Raw genomic sequence first — 15,436 nt, 5'->3', positions numbered from 1 at the left:
CCAAAAGGAGAACTTGAGGATGAGGTCCTGCCTGATGGCCGAAGTTCAATTGCCTACACTTGGGCCTGTCCTCGGGCCTGGAACCCAGGAGTGCACAAATCAAGGAATAGAACCTAAGGATCTCACATTTGTCCTAGAACCTAAAGCAGAATCAGGGTCTCTGGGGGTTTGATGCCCACAGACTGAGAGAGAAAGGACAAGGCGTGACTACGGATAGTCCAGCTGTGCGAGAGAACAGAGTTTGAGGGGCCCTCACCTGGCAGAGGTGGTGCCAGGAGACTGAGTGTGGACTGGAGATGACAAAAAAAAATCCTCTCTCCACGCCTCCCTTGAGCCAGCTGAGGATCAAGGTCTAGGCTCTCATAGAACCCCCAGAAGAGAGACCTTAGCCCCACGGAAGTCAAGTCCCACTAAGACCAAGTTCCTCGGCCAAGTCGATGATGAACCTCTCTGTTCAAATCTCTATTCCCTTCCTTGTCCCACTTCTGTTCCCCACAGGAGTGAAGGGTATCAGAGAAGAGGAGGGGGTACGATCAAGCAGGATCCTGGGGGGCCCTCCTGAATACAGACGCACCTGCATCCTCAAGTTTTATTCTGGGGGGCTGGGGGGGGACCCACAGCATGCAGAAGTGCCTGGGCCAGGGACCCATGCCTCAGCAGTAACAATGCCAGATCCTTAACTGGCTGAGCCACCAGGGACCTCCAGGGTCCTCCAGTTTCTTGTTGGTAGAAAAAGGCTTTGGTCTCCTAGGCCTTGCCTGAGATGCAAAGAGCAGACTCAAGCAGGTGCTACCTGGGGAAGGGAGGGAAGGCAGAAACGACACAGGAGCAGTTGAGCAAGATAAGGAGGGTTGGCTCAAACAACGGTCAGCGATAAAGCCCCCGTTCCTCCTCAACTGAAAAACACGAGAACCTGATGTGTATCTTTGAGACATTCTGCAGAAGCAAAGGCCCCACCCAGGTGGAGGACAGTGACCGCAGGCTGACCACAAACAGGAGACCCCAGACTGGCTGGAACCCGAAGGATGACGGTCCCGAAACATCACCCTCTTAACCCACCACCCACCAAGCAGAAGGAAATGGTGCACCTTGCAGCCCTCGCCCCGAATGCTGCCTTTAACCACCTTGCCTGAAAGCCCCTGGGGCCCATGAACTGCCCCTTGCCCTTGCCTGGCATCTGCCATAATCTCCACACTCGCCTTCAGCACAACCCAGGGTCAGGACGTTGGTGCGGCTCCACAGGGGCCAAGGGGACCCAAGTTCTTTGGGTTACCCCAGGATCTCCAGCTCTCTTCCACTGTGCACATTAGAAACGCGCACATCTTTTGAGCGGCCCCGGGCTGTGGGGTCGAGATGTGGGACGAGGCTCGGAGGCTGGCTTTAGACCCACTCCCCCTCAGCCCACCCTCCTGCAGCCATTGCCCTGCTGGTCCTTCCTCCCAGGGCATTTCCCTCCCTGAAGCTGCTGCTTTATCACAGACACGCCCTGCTCAAGGACGGGTCCCCGGGCATAGTTGGCACTGGGTCCATTTCTGCCACCCCCTTCCCCCACCATCACCCCGGTTGGGAAACTCTGAGGCTGAGAAACAGGAATCAAGCCAGAGGGTGGGGCTGATCCTTTATATTCTGTGACTCTGAGAGGGTCACACACAAATCCAGGCAGAGTGGAGACGAGCTGCCCAGAGGACGACACCACCATGGCAGAGCCACAGGTGAGTTGAAAAGACACGCCCTCCGTGATCCCAAGTCACATAAAGGGAGGAGCAACAAGGGCAAGACATTGTAGAAGATGGAAATGTGGGCTTTTCTGTGGCCTGTTTTCCTAAGAGCTGTGAGTGTGTGAGCAAGACCCTGGGGATATGGTACACGGGGATCAGGTGCCAAGCCTGGGTCTGTGTCAGCCCCTGGCAGTATCTGCCTGACAGTGAACTCGACCGAGGGACCGTGACTTCTTGTGGGATGGGGACCACTGCCTGGATGAGGGAGCGTGTGCCTGAGTGTGAGGGGGGAGGCTGTGCATTTGTCTTTGTGGTCTGTGTGTGTGAGTACAGCACATCTGTACGTGCACACAGAGTGGGAATGTGGGGGGTCTGAGTGATGCACTGAGTGGCATGTTTCTGGGACTGTGTGCATGCGTGAGAAGAGACTCTGTGACTCCGTATGTGGCTTTGTCTGCAGGGAAGGGAACTCTCCTACACAAGAGTGACCCTTTTTTTTTCTTTTTTTGTCCTCTTTTTTTTTTTTTTTCCCTTAGTAGGGCCACACCTAGAGCATATGGAAGTTCCCAGGCTAGGGGTTGAAAGGGAACTCCAGCTGCCTGCCTACACCACAGCCGCAGCACCACCAGATCTGAGCCGCATCTGTGGTCTATGCCGCAGCTCACGGCCATGCCAGATCCGGGATCGAACCCTCATCCTCATGGATTCTAGTCAGATTCCTTTCCACTGCACCACTACGGGAACTCCCCCAGCAGTGACTGTTTCAGTGGGTGTTTCCATGGGGATCAGTGTGGATCCCTGTTGGCAGAAATGTGGTCTTGGGGACTGTGGGTCCCCCCCGAACGCATCTCTGAGCTTAACATGAGCACAACGAGGGTCCTAGATGCCCCTTCTCAAGAGGAGTGGGGGGAGGTGACCTCAGACTGCAGGGCACTGCATTTCCAGTCCGTGTCCACACACTGGGACCTGTCTCAGGTCCCCACCCCCAGTCAGCCCTTCTCGCGGCCTCGTGGGAGGAGGGGGAGCACAGCCTGGCCCCCAGGGGACAGCCTTTGGGGCATTTGCTCTCAGAAAATCAAATCACCTGAAGCTAGAAGCTCCAAGCTCAGCCTCAGTGCAGACAGTTTACAGATTTCAATCAACAACCTGTAGATTCTCCCCAGTTAGGTTCCCGGCCCACACACTCTGTGCGGGGACTATGCTCTCAGCAACAGGGACACATTCTTGAAAAGACATGCACTTGCCTTGATAATTTTTTGTTTGGGCTACGCCCATGGCCTCTGGACGTTCCCAGGCCAGGATCAAACCCGAACCAGAGTTGCGAGCTACCCCACAGCTGTGGCAACACTGGATCCTTAACCCACTGCACAGGGCCCGGGGATGGAAGCCAGATCCTTCACCCCCTGGCCACAGCGGGAAGGCCATCTCCTTGGTCATTTTCTGCATACACCAATCCCGCACACAGGCGTCTCCCTCTCTCCTAACACAAATGTTTTCCACTGGAGTGAATTGTTATATTCAGGTGTTTCTATCCTCCAGTCCTGAAACTTTCAGAGTTTCAGATGGTAGAAAATAATGAAAAGAGAGTGTTCCAGAAAGGGCCCTTCTCCTTCTAATAGGTGCCCCCGTATGGACCCTGTACGTGCCAGGGGTTGGGCTAAAGGTTTGGCATAAGCACCACATCGATTCCTGAAAACAGTCTATGAATTTCTGAATATCCTCCTTGTCCTGAGGAAGCAGAGGCAGATTAAGGCAGGTGATGGAGCTAAGATCTCACTGCTAAGAAGGGCAGGGCAGGGATTTGAATCCCGGCTCTTAACTCTGACGCTCTCATCTCTTCAAGGACACAGGGACCTGCCTGGGAGGGGGTCCTCAGAGTCTGTCCTCTGCTGTCTAACCTGTGCCCCCCTGGATATTCCTGTAGGAGGGGAGCCCACCCCTGGCCTTGCCCCTCACCCACCCTCGTCTCCCCATGGCAGGTCCCCTACACGAAGCATGTGTCCCTGCCTGTGGGTTCCTCAGTGACAATCAGAGGGAAACCTGCTGTCTGTTTCAGGTGAGTGCTCTATAGCCCACAGGAGGGGAGGTGCAGGAGAAGGCGGGGTGGCTTAGGGTGTCACTTCATGTGTGATAAGCATAATGGCAGCACGTTGCAGGCGCAGGTCCTGGAGAGCCGTACGGCACCAGGCATTGAGCTTGCAGTTGCAGGACGTTGGCCGGTCTCGGGCTCCGGGGAAAGGGGCCAGGGCTGAGGCTCTTTATCAAGAAGCATAGGGTTTCCGGGGGATGAACAACCAGAAGGCGCAGGCCAGGGGCGATGGCTGCTCAGTTCGAGCCTTGGGCCAAGCAAGAGGGCATCTCACCACCCTGGACAGGAGGAGCCGAAGCAGCACCCCAGGAGCAAGGATCACAGCAGCCCCCAGAAAGGCCCTCCTTCTACCAGGGAGGAGTTGGGGAGGACATGCAGGCATGTGTCAACCATGGGTTCCCCCACAAGGAAGGGGCCTGCTCAAGAGCCTGTGTGCTTTGCCCATTAGCAAGAACCCAGAAATGCAGGTGGATTTCCACACGGAAGCGGATGGGGACTCAGACATCGCCTTCCACTTCCGAGTGAGCTTCGGCCTATACGTGAGGATGAACAGCCGGCAGAACGGGAGCTGGAACTGTGAGGTGAAATCCTCCGACATGCCCTTTGCGGACGGCCAACCCTTTGAGCTGCACATCTTGGTGCTGCAAAACGAGTACCAGGTACATGTGCCTGGGACCCAGCCATTCTGTGCCCTCTTAGGCTTTCCCAGGAGGACACAGGTCGCCCTGGCCTGGCCCCAACTGTCCTTTGGGGTCCATCTCCCAGAAGGGCTCCGGCCCCTTGAATCTCAAACCACCCTCTGCTCATACTGCCCCCCTCGGGTCTTTCCCCAAATCTAACCGGAGTCACAATCAGCTCATGTGCCTTTTCCCTCAAAGGGGAGAACGGCCCTGATCCCCCAGAGGTATCCTTTCTACCTACGCTGTCATTATTTGAGCTAAGTGGTTAAAATATGCCCGTGAGTAATGATAATCCATCCAAAATGAAGTCTTTTGCTCTCAAACCAGGACAACTGACACTAGCTTTCATACAACTCCTTCCGGACATAACACATGCTTATACAAGGACACCCACCTGATAGAGGATGAATAAATAGAGAGATCCTTTCTTCGTTTTTCTTCTTTTTCAGCCACGCCTGAGGCTTATGGAAGTTTCCAGGCCAGGGATAGATCCGTGCCACATCAGCGACCTAAGCTGCTGCAGTGACAATGCCAGATCCTTAACCCACTGCACCACCACAAGAGAATTTCCATTTGTTTTTAAACAAATGGTGTTACCAAGTTCCCTGGTGGGTCAGGTTTGATCTCTGGCCCAGGAACTTCCACAAGATGTGTGTGAAGCCAGAAAAAAAAAAAAAAAAAAGAGAGAGAGAGAGAGAGATGGTGTTGTAGGTTTCTGTATATATCACGCCATGAGGACTAGGGTTTGTGTGTGGGCTAAGAAGGTATCTGCAGAGGTCATTCTATCCATGAGGTGTCCTCATTATTTCCTGTTTGTATAAGATTCCAGGGGAAGGATCACCAAAAATGATTTAACTAGACCCTGATTCATGCACATCTATGTTGTTTGCAATATTTTGCTCTCGAGAATGACATTGCATTAAGGTTTCTTTCTTTCTTTTTTTTTTTTTTTTTTTTTTGTCTTTTTGCCATTTCTTGGGCCGCTTCCATGGCATATGGAGGTTCCCAGGCTAGGGGTCCAATTGGAGCTGTAGCTGCCAGCCTACACCAGAGCCACAGCAACACGGGATCTGAGCCGCGTCTGCAACCTACACCACAGCTCACGGCAACGCCGGATCGTTAACCCACTGAGCAAGGGCAGGGACCGAACCCGCAACCTCATGGTTCCTAGTCGGATTCGTTAACCACTGCGCCACGACGGGAACTCCTACATTAAGGTTTCTATACCACACTTCTCATTACCAGCTTCCCACTACTTACACTGCAGGAGTAACTGGGTGAGAAGGTATACGTGGGTTTTTTTTGTTGTTTTTTTGTTTTGCTTTTTTTTTGCTATTTCTTGGGCCACTCCCACGGCATATGGAGATTCCCAGGCTAGGGGTCTAATCGGAGCCATAGCCACCAGCCTATGCCAGAGCCACAACAACGTGGGATCCGAGCCGCGTCTGCAAACTACACCACAGCTCACGGCAACGCCGGATCGTTAACCCACTGAGCAAGGGCGGGGACCGAACCTGCAACCTCATGGTTCCTAGTAGGATTCGTTAACCACTGCGCCACTACGGGAACTCCCACATGCGTTTTCTGGGTGGAGGGAGTGGGTGCCGGGGAAGAAGGAGAAAGGAAGGCGGCGAGTCGTTTGGCGGCAGACGGCCATTTGGACACTCTTCCCTTCCAGGTGATGGTGAATGGCCAGCACTACTACAGCTTCCCCCACCGGCTCTCGCCACAATCTGTGAAGTTGATGCAGGTGTGGAGAGATGTCTCTCTTTCCTCCGTGTGTGTCTGCTAGAAAGGGACGTGACCAGACTCCCCCCGAGTCAAGGAGATCCCCTCATCCAAGGGACCATGGGACTCCCTGAGTTCACAAACGGGATGGTTCCTCCTCCACCCTTCCCCAAACCCGGGTCATTAAAATTTCTGAAAACCTCAACACAGTTCAGTTCTTGCTTCAGGGAAAATAGAGTAAAGGGGCCATCACTGAGAGGGGTGTGACAGTACCATGGAAAAGATCAAGGAATCCAAGAGAACAGACATTTCGCCGCACACGGAATGAGGGACAGGGTCACTGAAATGCAAAGACATTCGTGACAATATCCTTATATGGGACTTCCTGTATGTCAGACACTCTGAACCGAAATCCTTCCCCTCTTTCAGACAAGGCAACCAAGATAGAGAGCATCTGTCTACAGTCAGGAAGCTAGACTGGGGGACGGGGGAAGAAACTCCGTAACCGGTGGAAAATCAGGTGAACTTTCTGAATTCTTCCCTCCCTCTAAGGATGTTCACTGTTAACTAACACTCTGCCTGGCTTTGTGCAAGAGGCACTGGAGAGACCGGAGAAAGACAAGACCGGGTCCGCATTCGAAAACTTTATTCCAAGGAAGAGCTGGAGAGCCGCAGGAAATTGCCCTCAAAGAATCTCCTTTTATATCCAAAAATGGCCATGGAGTTCCCATTATGGGCGGTGGTTAACGAATCCGACTAGGAACCATGAGGGTGCAGGTTCAATCCCTGGCCTTGCTCAGTGGGTGAAGGATCCGGCGTTGCCGTGAGCTGGGGTGTAGGTCGCAGATGCGGCTCAGATTCAGCGTTGCTGAGGTGTAGGCTGGCAGCTACAGCTCCGATTAGACCCCTAGCCTGGGAACCTCCATATGCCACGGGAGCGGCCCCAGAAAAGGCAGAAAGACAAAAAAAAAAAAAATGGCCAGATTTTTCCAGTTCAGGTGGGCAGAAACCTGGGGCTTACATCTTGGAAACAAACTGCCAGGGTTTCACTCCAAGGAGGTCAGACTTTATTGTTGGAACAGGCACAAGGTATATACATGGATGCAGTGACCAGACTCTGGTCTGATTGCTCTTCCAGTTAGTCATTGCAGAATAATACATCTCCCCCAAATACACTGGTTTAAGACAATGTATTACCTCTCTTGGTTTGGCAGGTTCATTGCACCCCTGAGCAGGGCATCATGGGGCTTTATTCTGATTATGGTGGGGGTTTTCTGAAGCATCTCCAGGTCTGAGCTACCAGATGGACACTCCTTGTCGGACACTGTACTTGCAGTGGCTAAAACAGCTGGGGGCTGGCTGGTTATTTCTTTACACAACCTGCAGGGCTATCTTAGGTCTCCTCAAATCACAGAGGGCTCATGGGTTTTGGACTTAATGGTTACTGGCTCCCACTTGCAGGAAATCCTCAAAAAGTCTCAAGCAGAGGGTACAAGATATAATAGGATCTATTTCAGGGAGTCATGCAGTGCCACTCCCATCACAGCCTATCGTTCAAGAGCAAGTCAGAGAAACAGTCAAAACCATGGGGAGGAGGCTAGAGAAAGGCATGGATATTCTGACTCGTGGCTCCTGGGAAGTCATCCTTACACCCCAGCCCCTGTTCCAGCCTCAGGCCCCAGTGGCTTTCACACTCCCCACATACCAAAGACACTAAACTCTCCGTAAAGAATTCCCAAAGAGGAGTTCCCCCATCGTGGCTCAGTGGGAACAAGTCTGACTGGCATCCATGAGGACTCGGGTTTAATCCCTGGCTATGCTCAGTGGGTTGAGAATCCAGCGTTGCCATGAGCTGTGGTGTAGATAGCAGATATGGCTCAGATCTGGAGTTGCTGTGGCTTTGGCTGTGGCCAGAGGCTGTAGCTCCAATGGGGCCCCTGCCCTGGGAACCTCTATGTGCCACATGTGCAGCCCTAAAGAAAAAAAAGGGGGGGGACAAAATAAAAAGAATTCCCAAACATAGTAGTTCCCATCATGGTGCAGTGGAAAAGAATTCAACTAGGAACCATGAGGGTGTGGGTTTGATCCCTGGCCTCGTTCAGTGGGTTAAGGATCCCGCATTGCTGCAAGCTGTGGAATACATCACAGGTGCAGCTCAGATCCTGTGTTGCTATGGCTGTGGCATAGGCCCTAGCTGCAGCTCCAATCCAAACGCCAGCCCTGGAAACTTCCATATGCCACAGGTGCAGCCATAAAAAAAATAATAATACTTAATTTAAAAGGTAAATACCAGCCAGGCTCATATCTATCATTCTCTGTGAGAACCCTTCTCTGCAGCAATTGGCTCCACCCTCCATTCTCAGCTTCTATGAATTCTTCCAAGATGGCAGCATGATAACTCCTACCTTCTGGGGCTCTGATCATCTGCTTCTTAGTAAGTGTGGAGAACCACTTAGGAGACACAAGATATTGCCTAGAAATAGATGAAGGTGGATTTAAGAAAGTCCTCTGTGTCCACAAGGACTATCCCAGGCATCATAGGGCCACACCCATGGCATATGGAGGTTCCCAGGCTAGGAGTTGAATCAGATCTGCAGCCACCGGCCTACACCACAGCCACAGCAACGCGGGATCTGAGCCAAGTCTGCCACCTACAACCCAGCTCACGGCAATGCAGATCCTTCACCCACTGAGCAAGGCCAGGGATCGAACCCGAAACCTCATGGTTCCTAGTCAGGTTCATCACGGCTGAGCCCCAACGGGAGCTCCTCAGGCATCAGGGCTGATCATGCACGTCGTCTCTCACCATGCGGCCACGGCCACAGCTTGTTCTTCAACTCCAACCTCACTAACCCGTCTGCCTCCTTCCTTAAGCCTCCTTCAACCTAACAGCCAGGTACCTTGAGGTAACAACACACAGCTCACAGTACTCCCCAGCCCTTTCTTCCTGGTGTCGTTCCATAGTGGAAAGAAGTGTCCTCCTCTCTATCTGTAAACTCTTGGGTTCTGGTTTGTCACAATCTCTTTTTTACCCCCACCCTATCTCATTCTTGGTCACTTCTGCATTTTAATAATGGATCACAGGACCCTCCACTAACCTATAATTCATGTTTTGGGGAATTAGGCAATTCTTGCTCTAAGTGGGTGAAAACTATCCTGGGGCCCATAGCTTACTTAGCAGAGCATGAGTTTGATTTCATATCTATTTGTCCCTTGGCTGGTGGCTCTTTCATTTGAATAACCTACACAACCCTCTAGAGTGGCCCTGCTAAACAAACCTATAATAACTGTCCTTCCCTGAATGATATTCATCAACCAGTCCACTTCACATCAATTGTTATCTTCATTTTTTACTTTAGTTCCTGATTTGTGCTCATAGTGGCCAGTAGAGATGTCTTAGATACAAACAGATAACACAGAGAGTTCAGAGATCAACGGTCAACAAAAAATCTTTGAAGCACCTCTGGGGACTTCACCAGACTCCATGTTTCTCAATCCTCCTCAACCCAAATCTTGATCTTCTCCTAACAAATATAGCATTTCTCAAGAAAGAGAAAATCATCCCTGGGCCCTCAAGCCTTCCCTTCTTCTGAGCCTGTGCTAGAGCCCCCCAAATAGTTTCTGATCTGTGATAACTCTGTCCTTGATCCCAAGTCCTCAGAAGCTGTTTGGCCTCTGCGGGTGCTGTCCGTGGTGCTGACCAAGGTTGGCTCTAATGTGGAAGCACCTCTTTTCCAAGTGAGAGACAAGCAAGGCAAAATAAGAGGGCTTTTCCCCCTGATGGATCACAGCTCGAAATCTCTATGATGAATGAACCAGAAATCACTTTAGATTTTCAGAACAAAAATTTCTGAATTGGTTCAGATTTTTTTACAGGAATTCTTAGGCAACAGAGGTGAAGACTAGAAGAACTGAATTGTCATGAACATTTCATATGCTCAACCTGACGGAGCAGTGACAGGATGGACTGAACGTCAGTGAGGCACCAGTGGAGCTGTGTGCTGCAGAGGTGACTCCGACAGACGTTATCAGCCAGCACCTTGCCCAGATCCCTTGGGCCTTTCAGTGTGCACCAGTGGTTTTCCACTGCTGGTATCTGGGCCTTATTATGCTTTTCTGGAACTACAGGAAGGCACATGGCCCACATATGCATGGCAGTCTAGAAATGCCAAAGAATTAACAAGCACCGGAAAACAACCCTAATCAATGATGCTCAGGAGGTGGCGTACAAATAGTCCAACACCCCCAGCCTCCCAAGACATGGTTGTGAGGCGTGTGTTTCAGACTGCTTCCCAGAGTTTTCCTGTGGCTTAGATTTCAGCTTTGCCCTCTACCATAATGTTCCCATCCCGGTAACATCCCCATTCCCGTCCGTGTCACCTTCACTTCGCAAATAAATCATTTGCACTTGTTCCCAGGTCTAAGAGTCTATTTCTGGAAAAACCCAAACTAAGAGAAGTGATGCAACGTTTTTCAACAGCTTCCCTTTTTTGGTTGCAACTTAAGGACAGTTTCACTTGAATTTGCTTATGCATGCGGCTCTTCGTAGCTTTCCCTTCAGGTTTCATTTTCTACTTTCTAAATACAAATGATGCGTTACTTGTTTGGTTTCAAGTGAGAAAGCTCTTGATGTGCTCCTAAAACTTACTTTTTACTGCACCTGTGCCAATTTTTATTCCTAGTATTACTAAAATAAATGTAAAACATTTATCCTAAAATTCCCCAAAGGCTGCAAGTTATGTAAACAGACACCAGCTTCCAATCTTGTGCAGCCTCAATGCTTCTTTGTGGATTCACAGACAGGTTCTCCTTTTTGAGTCCTATATGCCCGATATTCCTTGCCAGGGAGAATACACATCCCTTCTACTAGGTCTGTCATAATTTGTCAACTGCAGTGTTAATTCCTCCTGCTGTCTAAGTGAAATCCAGAGCCATGACTTCTATTGGACTACAGTTCCAACAGCCACCACCTCAGTAGGTATCTGATTTAAAGACATTATCAGCAAGATCTTTAGCTATCAGAATATGAAACCCTATTGATGGGAATGTTATTTTCTTTTTTTCTTTCTTTCTTTTTCTTTCTTTCTTTTTTTTTTTTTTTTTTTTTTTTGTCTTTTTGCCTTTTCTAGGACCACTCCCTCGCATACGGAGGTTCCCAGGCTCGGGGTTTAATCAGAGCTGTAGCCGCTGGCCTACACCACAGCTCACAGCAATGCCAGATCCTTAACCCACTGAGCGAGGCCAGGGATCGAACCCACCACCTCATGGTTCCCAGTTGGATTCGTTAACCACTGCATCATGACAGGAACTCCAAGGGAATGTTATTTTCAAATACACTGTCCTTCTCTTATATCACTGTGGTGGACTCTGCCAGTCTCACAAAATCCCTTTCTTCTTTTTCCCCCAACATAGAGCTAAGTACACTTCCCAACATCCCTTGCAGTTAAGTGGCTGGATGGAATATAAGTGGTGGGCACCATGTCCAAGCCTGTCCCACAAAAACCTCCTATGCAAGCACCATTCTCCTTTCTTCTCCCAAGTGACTGGGATGCAAACCTCCAGAGTTACCTGGGAACCCAGGTGTTAATGATGGGAGCGAAAAAAATCAACTTGGTTCCCTGAATGACAGCATGAAGCACTCCTGTTAAAAGGCTGAGACTGGTAAAAACTGATTTTTCTTTATGATTCAAATATATGCTATCTATAAGACACCCAAATTAGATTCAAAAACACAAATAGACTAAAAGCAAAAAGATGGAAGGAGATATAACATGCAAACAGTAAATAAAAGAAAGTTAGAGTGGCTATACTAATATTACAAGAAAAAAAACAGGAGTCCTTGCCGTGGTGCAGTGTGTTAAAAATCCAGCTGCAGCGACTCAGGCATGGATTCACTCACCAGCCTGGCACATTGGTTTAGGAGATCCAGCACCGCCACAAGTGTGGCATATAGCCATTAAAAAAAAAAAAAGTCTACTTTTTTTTTTAATTTTATGGCCACACCTGAGGCATATGGAAGTTCCCGAACCAGGGATCAAATGCAAGCCGCAGCTGAGATCTATGCCCCAGCTACCTCAATTCCAGATCCCCTAACACACTGCAATTACACAAAGTATGTCTGGCACAATGGAACTAAATTAGAAATCAATAACAGAAGTAAAGGTGGGAAATTCACAAACGTGTGGAAAATAACACAATCCTAAATAACGAATTAGAAGAAATCCCAAGAGAAATTAGAAAACACTCTGATATAGGAGTTCCCATCGTGGCGCAGTGGTAACGAATCTGACTAGGAACCATGAGGTTGCGGGTTCGGTCCCTGCCCTTGCTCAGTGGGTTAATGATCCGGCATTGCCATGAGCTGTGGTGTAGTTGCAGACTTGGCTCAGATCCCACGTTGCTGTGGCTCTGACATAGGGCAGTGGCTATAGCTCCAATTCGACCCCTAGCCTGGGAACCTCCATATGCTGCGGGAGCGGCCCAAGGAATAGCAAAAAGACAAAAAAAAAAAAAAGAAAACACTCTGATATAAATAAAAACAAAAACACAACATACCTAAGTTTTTCCCACTGAGATCAGGAACAAGACAAGGATGTCCACTCTCACCACTACTCTTCAACATAATTTTGGAAGTCCTAGCCACAGCAATCAGAGAAGTAAAAGAGGTAAAAGGAACCCAAATTGGAAAGGAAGAAGTAAAACTATCACTATTTGCAGATGACATGATACTATACCTAGAGAATCCTAAAGACTCTACCAGAAAACTTTTAGAGCTCATCCATGAATTTGGCAAAGTCATAGGATACAAAATTAATACACAGAAATCGACAGCATTTCTATATACTAACAATGAAAGATCAGAAATAGAAATTAGGGAAGCAATCCATTTACCATTGCATCCAAAAGAATAAAATACCTAGGAGTAAACCTACCTAAAGAGTCAAAAGACCTGCACTCTGAAAAGTATAAGACACTGATGAAAGAAATAAAAAAAAGACACAAATAGATGGAAAGACATACCATGCTCTTGGATTGGAAGAGTTAATATTATCAAAATGACTATACTACCTAAGGCAATATACAGATTCAATGCAATCTCTATCAAATTACCAAGGACATCTTTCACAGAACTCAAACAAAATATTTTAAAGTGTGTTTGGGAGCACAAAAGACCCAGAATACCCAAAGACATTCTGAAAAAGAAAAATGGACCTGGAGGAATCAGGCTCCTGGACTTCAGACTATACTACAAATCAACAATCATCAAAACCATATGGTAGTGCCACAAAGACAGAAATATAGGTCAGTGGAACAGGATAGAAAGGCCAGAATTAAACCCACGCACCTACAGCCAACTAATCTATGACAAAGGAGGCAAGAATATACAATGGAGAAAAGACAGCCTGTTCAACAAGTGGTGCTGGGAAAACTGGACAGCCACATGGAAAAGAATGAAATTAGAACACTCCCTAACACCATACACAAAAATAAACTCAAAATGGATTAAAGACCTAGACCTAAGACCAGACACTATAAAACTCTTAGAGGAAAACATAGGCCAAACACTCTCTAACATAAACAACAGTAACATCTTCTCAGATCCACCTCTTAGAGTCATGACGGTAAAAACAAAAATTAACAGATCGGACTTAATTAAACTTAAAAGTTTCTGCACAGCAACAGAAACCCTAAACAAAGCAAAAATACAACCCACAGAATGGGGATAATCTTTGCAAATGAATCAACTGACAAGGGATTCATCTCCAAAATTTATAAACACCTTCTGCAGCTCAATACCAAAAAAACAAACAACCCCATCGAAAATGGGCAGAAGATCTAAACAGACAATTCTCCAAAGAAGACATACAGATGGCCAAAAAACACATGAAAAGATGTTCAACATCACTCACTATTAGAGAGATGCAAATCAAAACCGCTATGAGGTACCACCTTACACCAGCCAGAATGGCATCATCAAAAACTCTACAAACAATAAGTGCTGGAGAGGGTGTGGAGAAAAAGGAACCCTATTACACTGTTGGTGGGATTGTAAATTGGTGCAACCACTGTGGAAAATAGTATGGAGATTTCTCAGAAAACTAAAAATAGAACTACAATTTGATCCAGCAATCCCACTCCTGGGCATCCATTCAGAGAAAACCATGACTCACAAAGACACATGTACTCCAATGTTCATTGCAGCAGTATTTTCAATAGCCAAGACATGGAAACAATCTAAATGTCCATCAACAGAGGAGTGGGTCAAGAAGATATGGTACATATACGCAATGGAATATTACTCAGCCATTAAAAGGAATGAAATACCGGCATTTTTAGCAATATGGATGGACCTAGAAATCATCATGCTAAGTGAAGTCAGTCAGACAATGAGACACCAACATCAAATGTTTCACTGATATGTGGAATCTGAAAAAAGGACGGAATGAACTTCTTTGCAGAACAGATACTGACTCACAGACTTTGAAAAACTTATGGTCTCTGGAGGAGACAGTTTGGGGGGTGAGGGGATGTGCTGGAGTTGTGGGATGAAAATCCTATAAAATTGGATGGTGATGATCATTGTACAACTACAAATGTAATAAATTCATTGAGTAAATAAATAAAAATTTTAAAAATACCTAAGTTTATGAGATGCAGTAAAAGCAGTGTTTGCAGGGAAATTTATAGTTGTAAATGCCTATGTTAACAAAAAAGAAAATTTTCAAATAAATAACCTAACCTTCCAGTTTAAGAAACTACAGGTAATGTAGCTCCAGGGGCACAATCGGTTAGCACAAGGTACTTACAAGAACAAACTAAACCCAAAACAAGCAGAAGGAAATAATAAATTTTAGAGTAAAAGTAAATGAAATAGAGAGGAAGAAAATGACAATCAAAAACCAAAAGTTAGCTCCTTGAAAAGATTACAAAATTGACGAACCGTTAGCTAGACTGACCAAGAAAAAAGACAGAAAGCCCAAATTATTTGCATCTGGTAATTAAACTATTTTTTTAAATCTATTAGAACTTTAAAACATTCAGCAAAGCCACTGGACAAGACAGCATGCAAACCACTGGCATTCTTACACACCAGCATAAGAGTCCACTGGCAATAAAAAGCCTATTTACAAATCCACAAATAACAACTGCTGGAGGGGCTGTGGAGAAAAGGGAACCCTCTGCACTGTTGGTGGGAATGTAAACTGGTACAGCCACTATGG

The 15,436-nt window shown here is 47.7% G+C and overlaps 1 protein-coding gene across 1 annotated transcript; it reads left to right on the top strand.

Moving 5' to 3' along the window:
* Positions 1,665-6,366, top strand: LGALS13 (lectin, galactoside-binding, soluble, 13; the record flags this gene model as incomplete). Its single annotated transcript, NM_001142841.1, is given in 4 exon segments — positions 1,665-1,712; positions 3,698-3,774; positions 4,256-4,466; positions 6,166-6,366. Coding segments are annotated over 4 exon segments (417 nt in total). The 3' UTR covers positions 6,280-6,366.

Source organism: Sus scrofa, chromosome 6, assembly GCF_000003025.6.
Source record: "Sus scrofa isolate TJ Tabasco breed Duroc chromosome 6, Sscrofa11.1, whole genome shotgun sequence".
Lineage (NCBI taxonomy): Eukaryota > Metazoa > Chordata > Mammalia > Artiodactyla > Suidae > Sus > Sus scrofa.
This window is presented reverse-complemented; position numbering and strand designations above follow the sequence as displayed.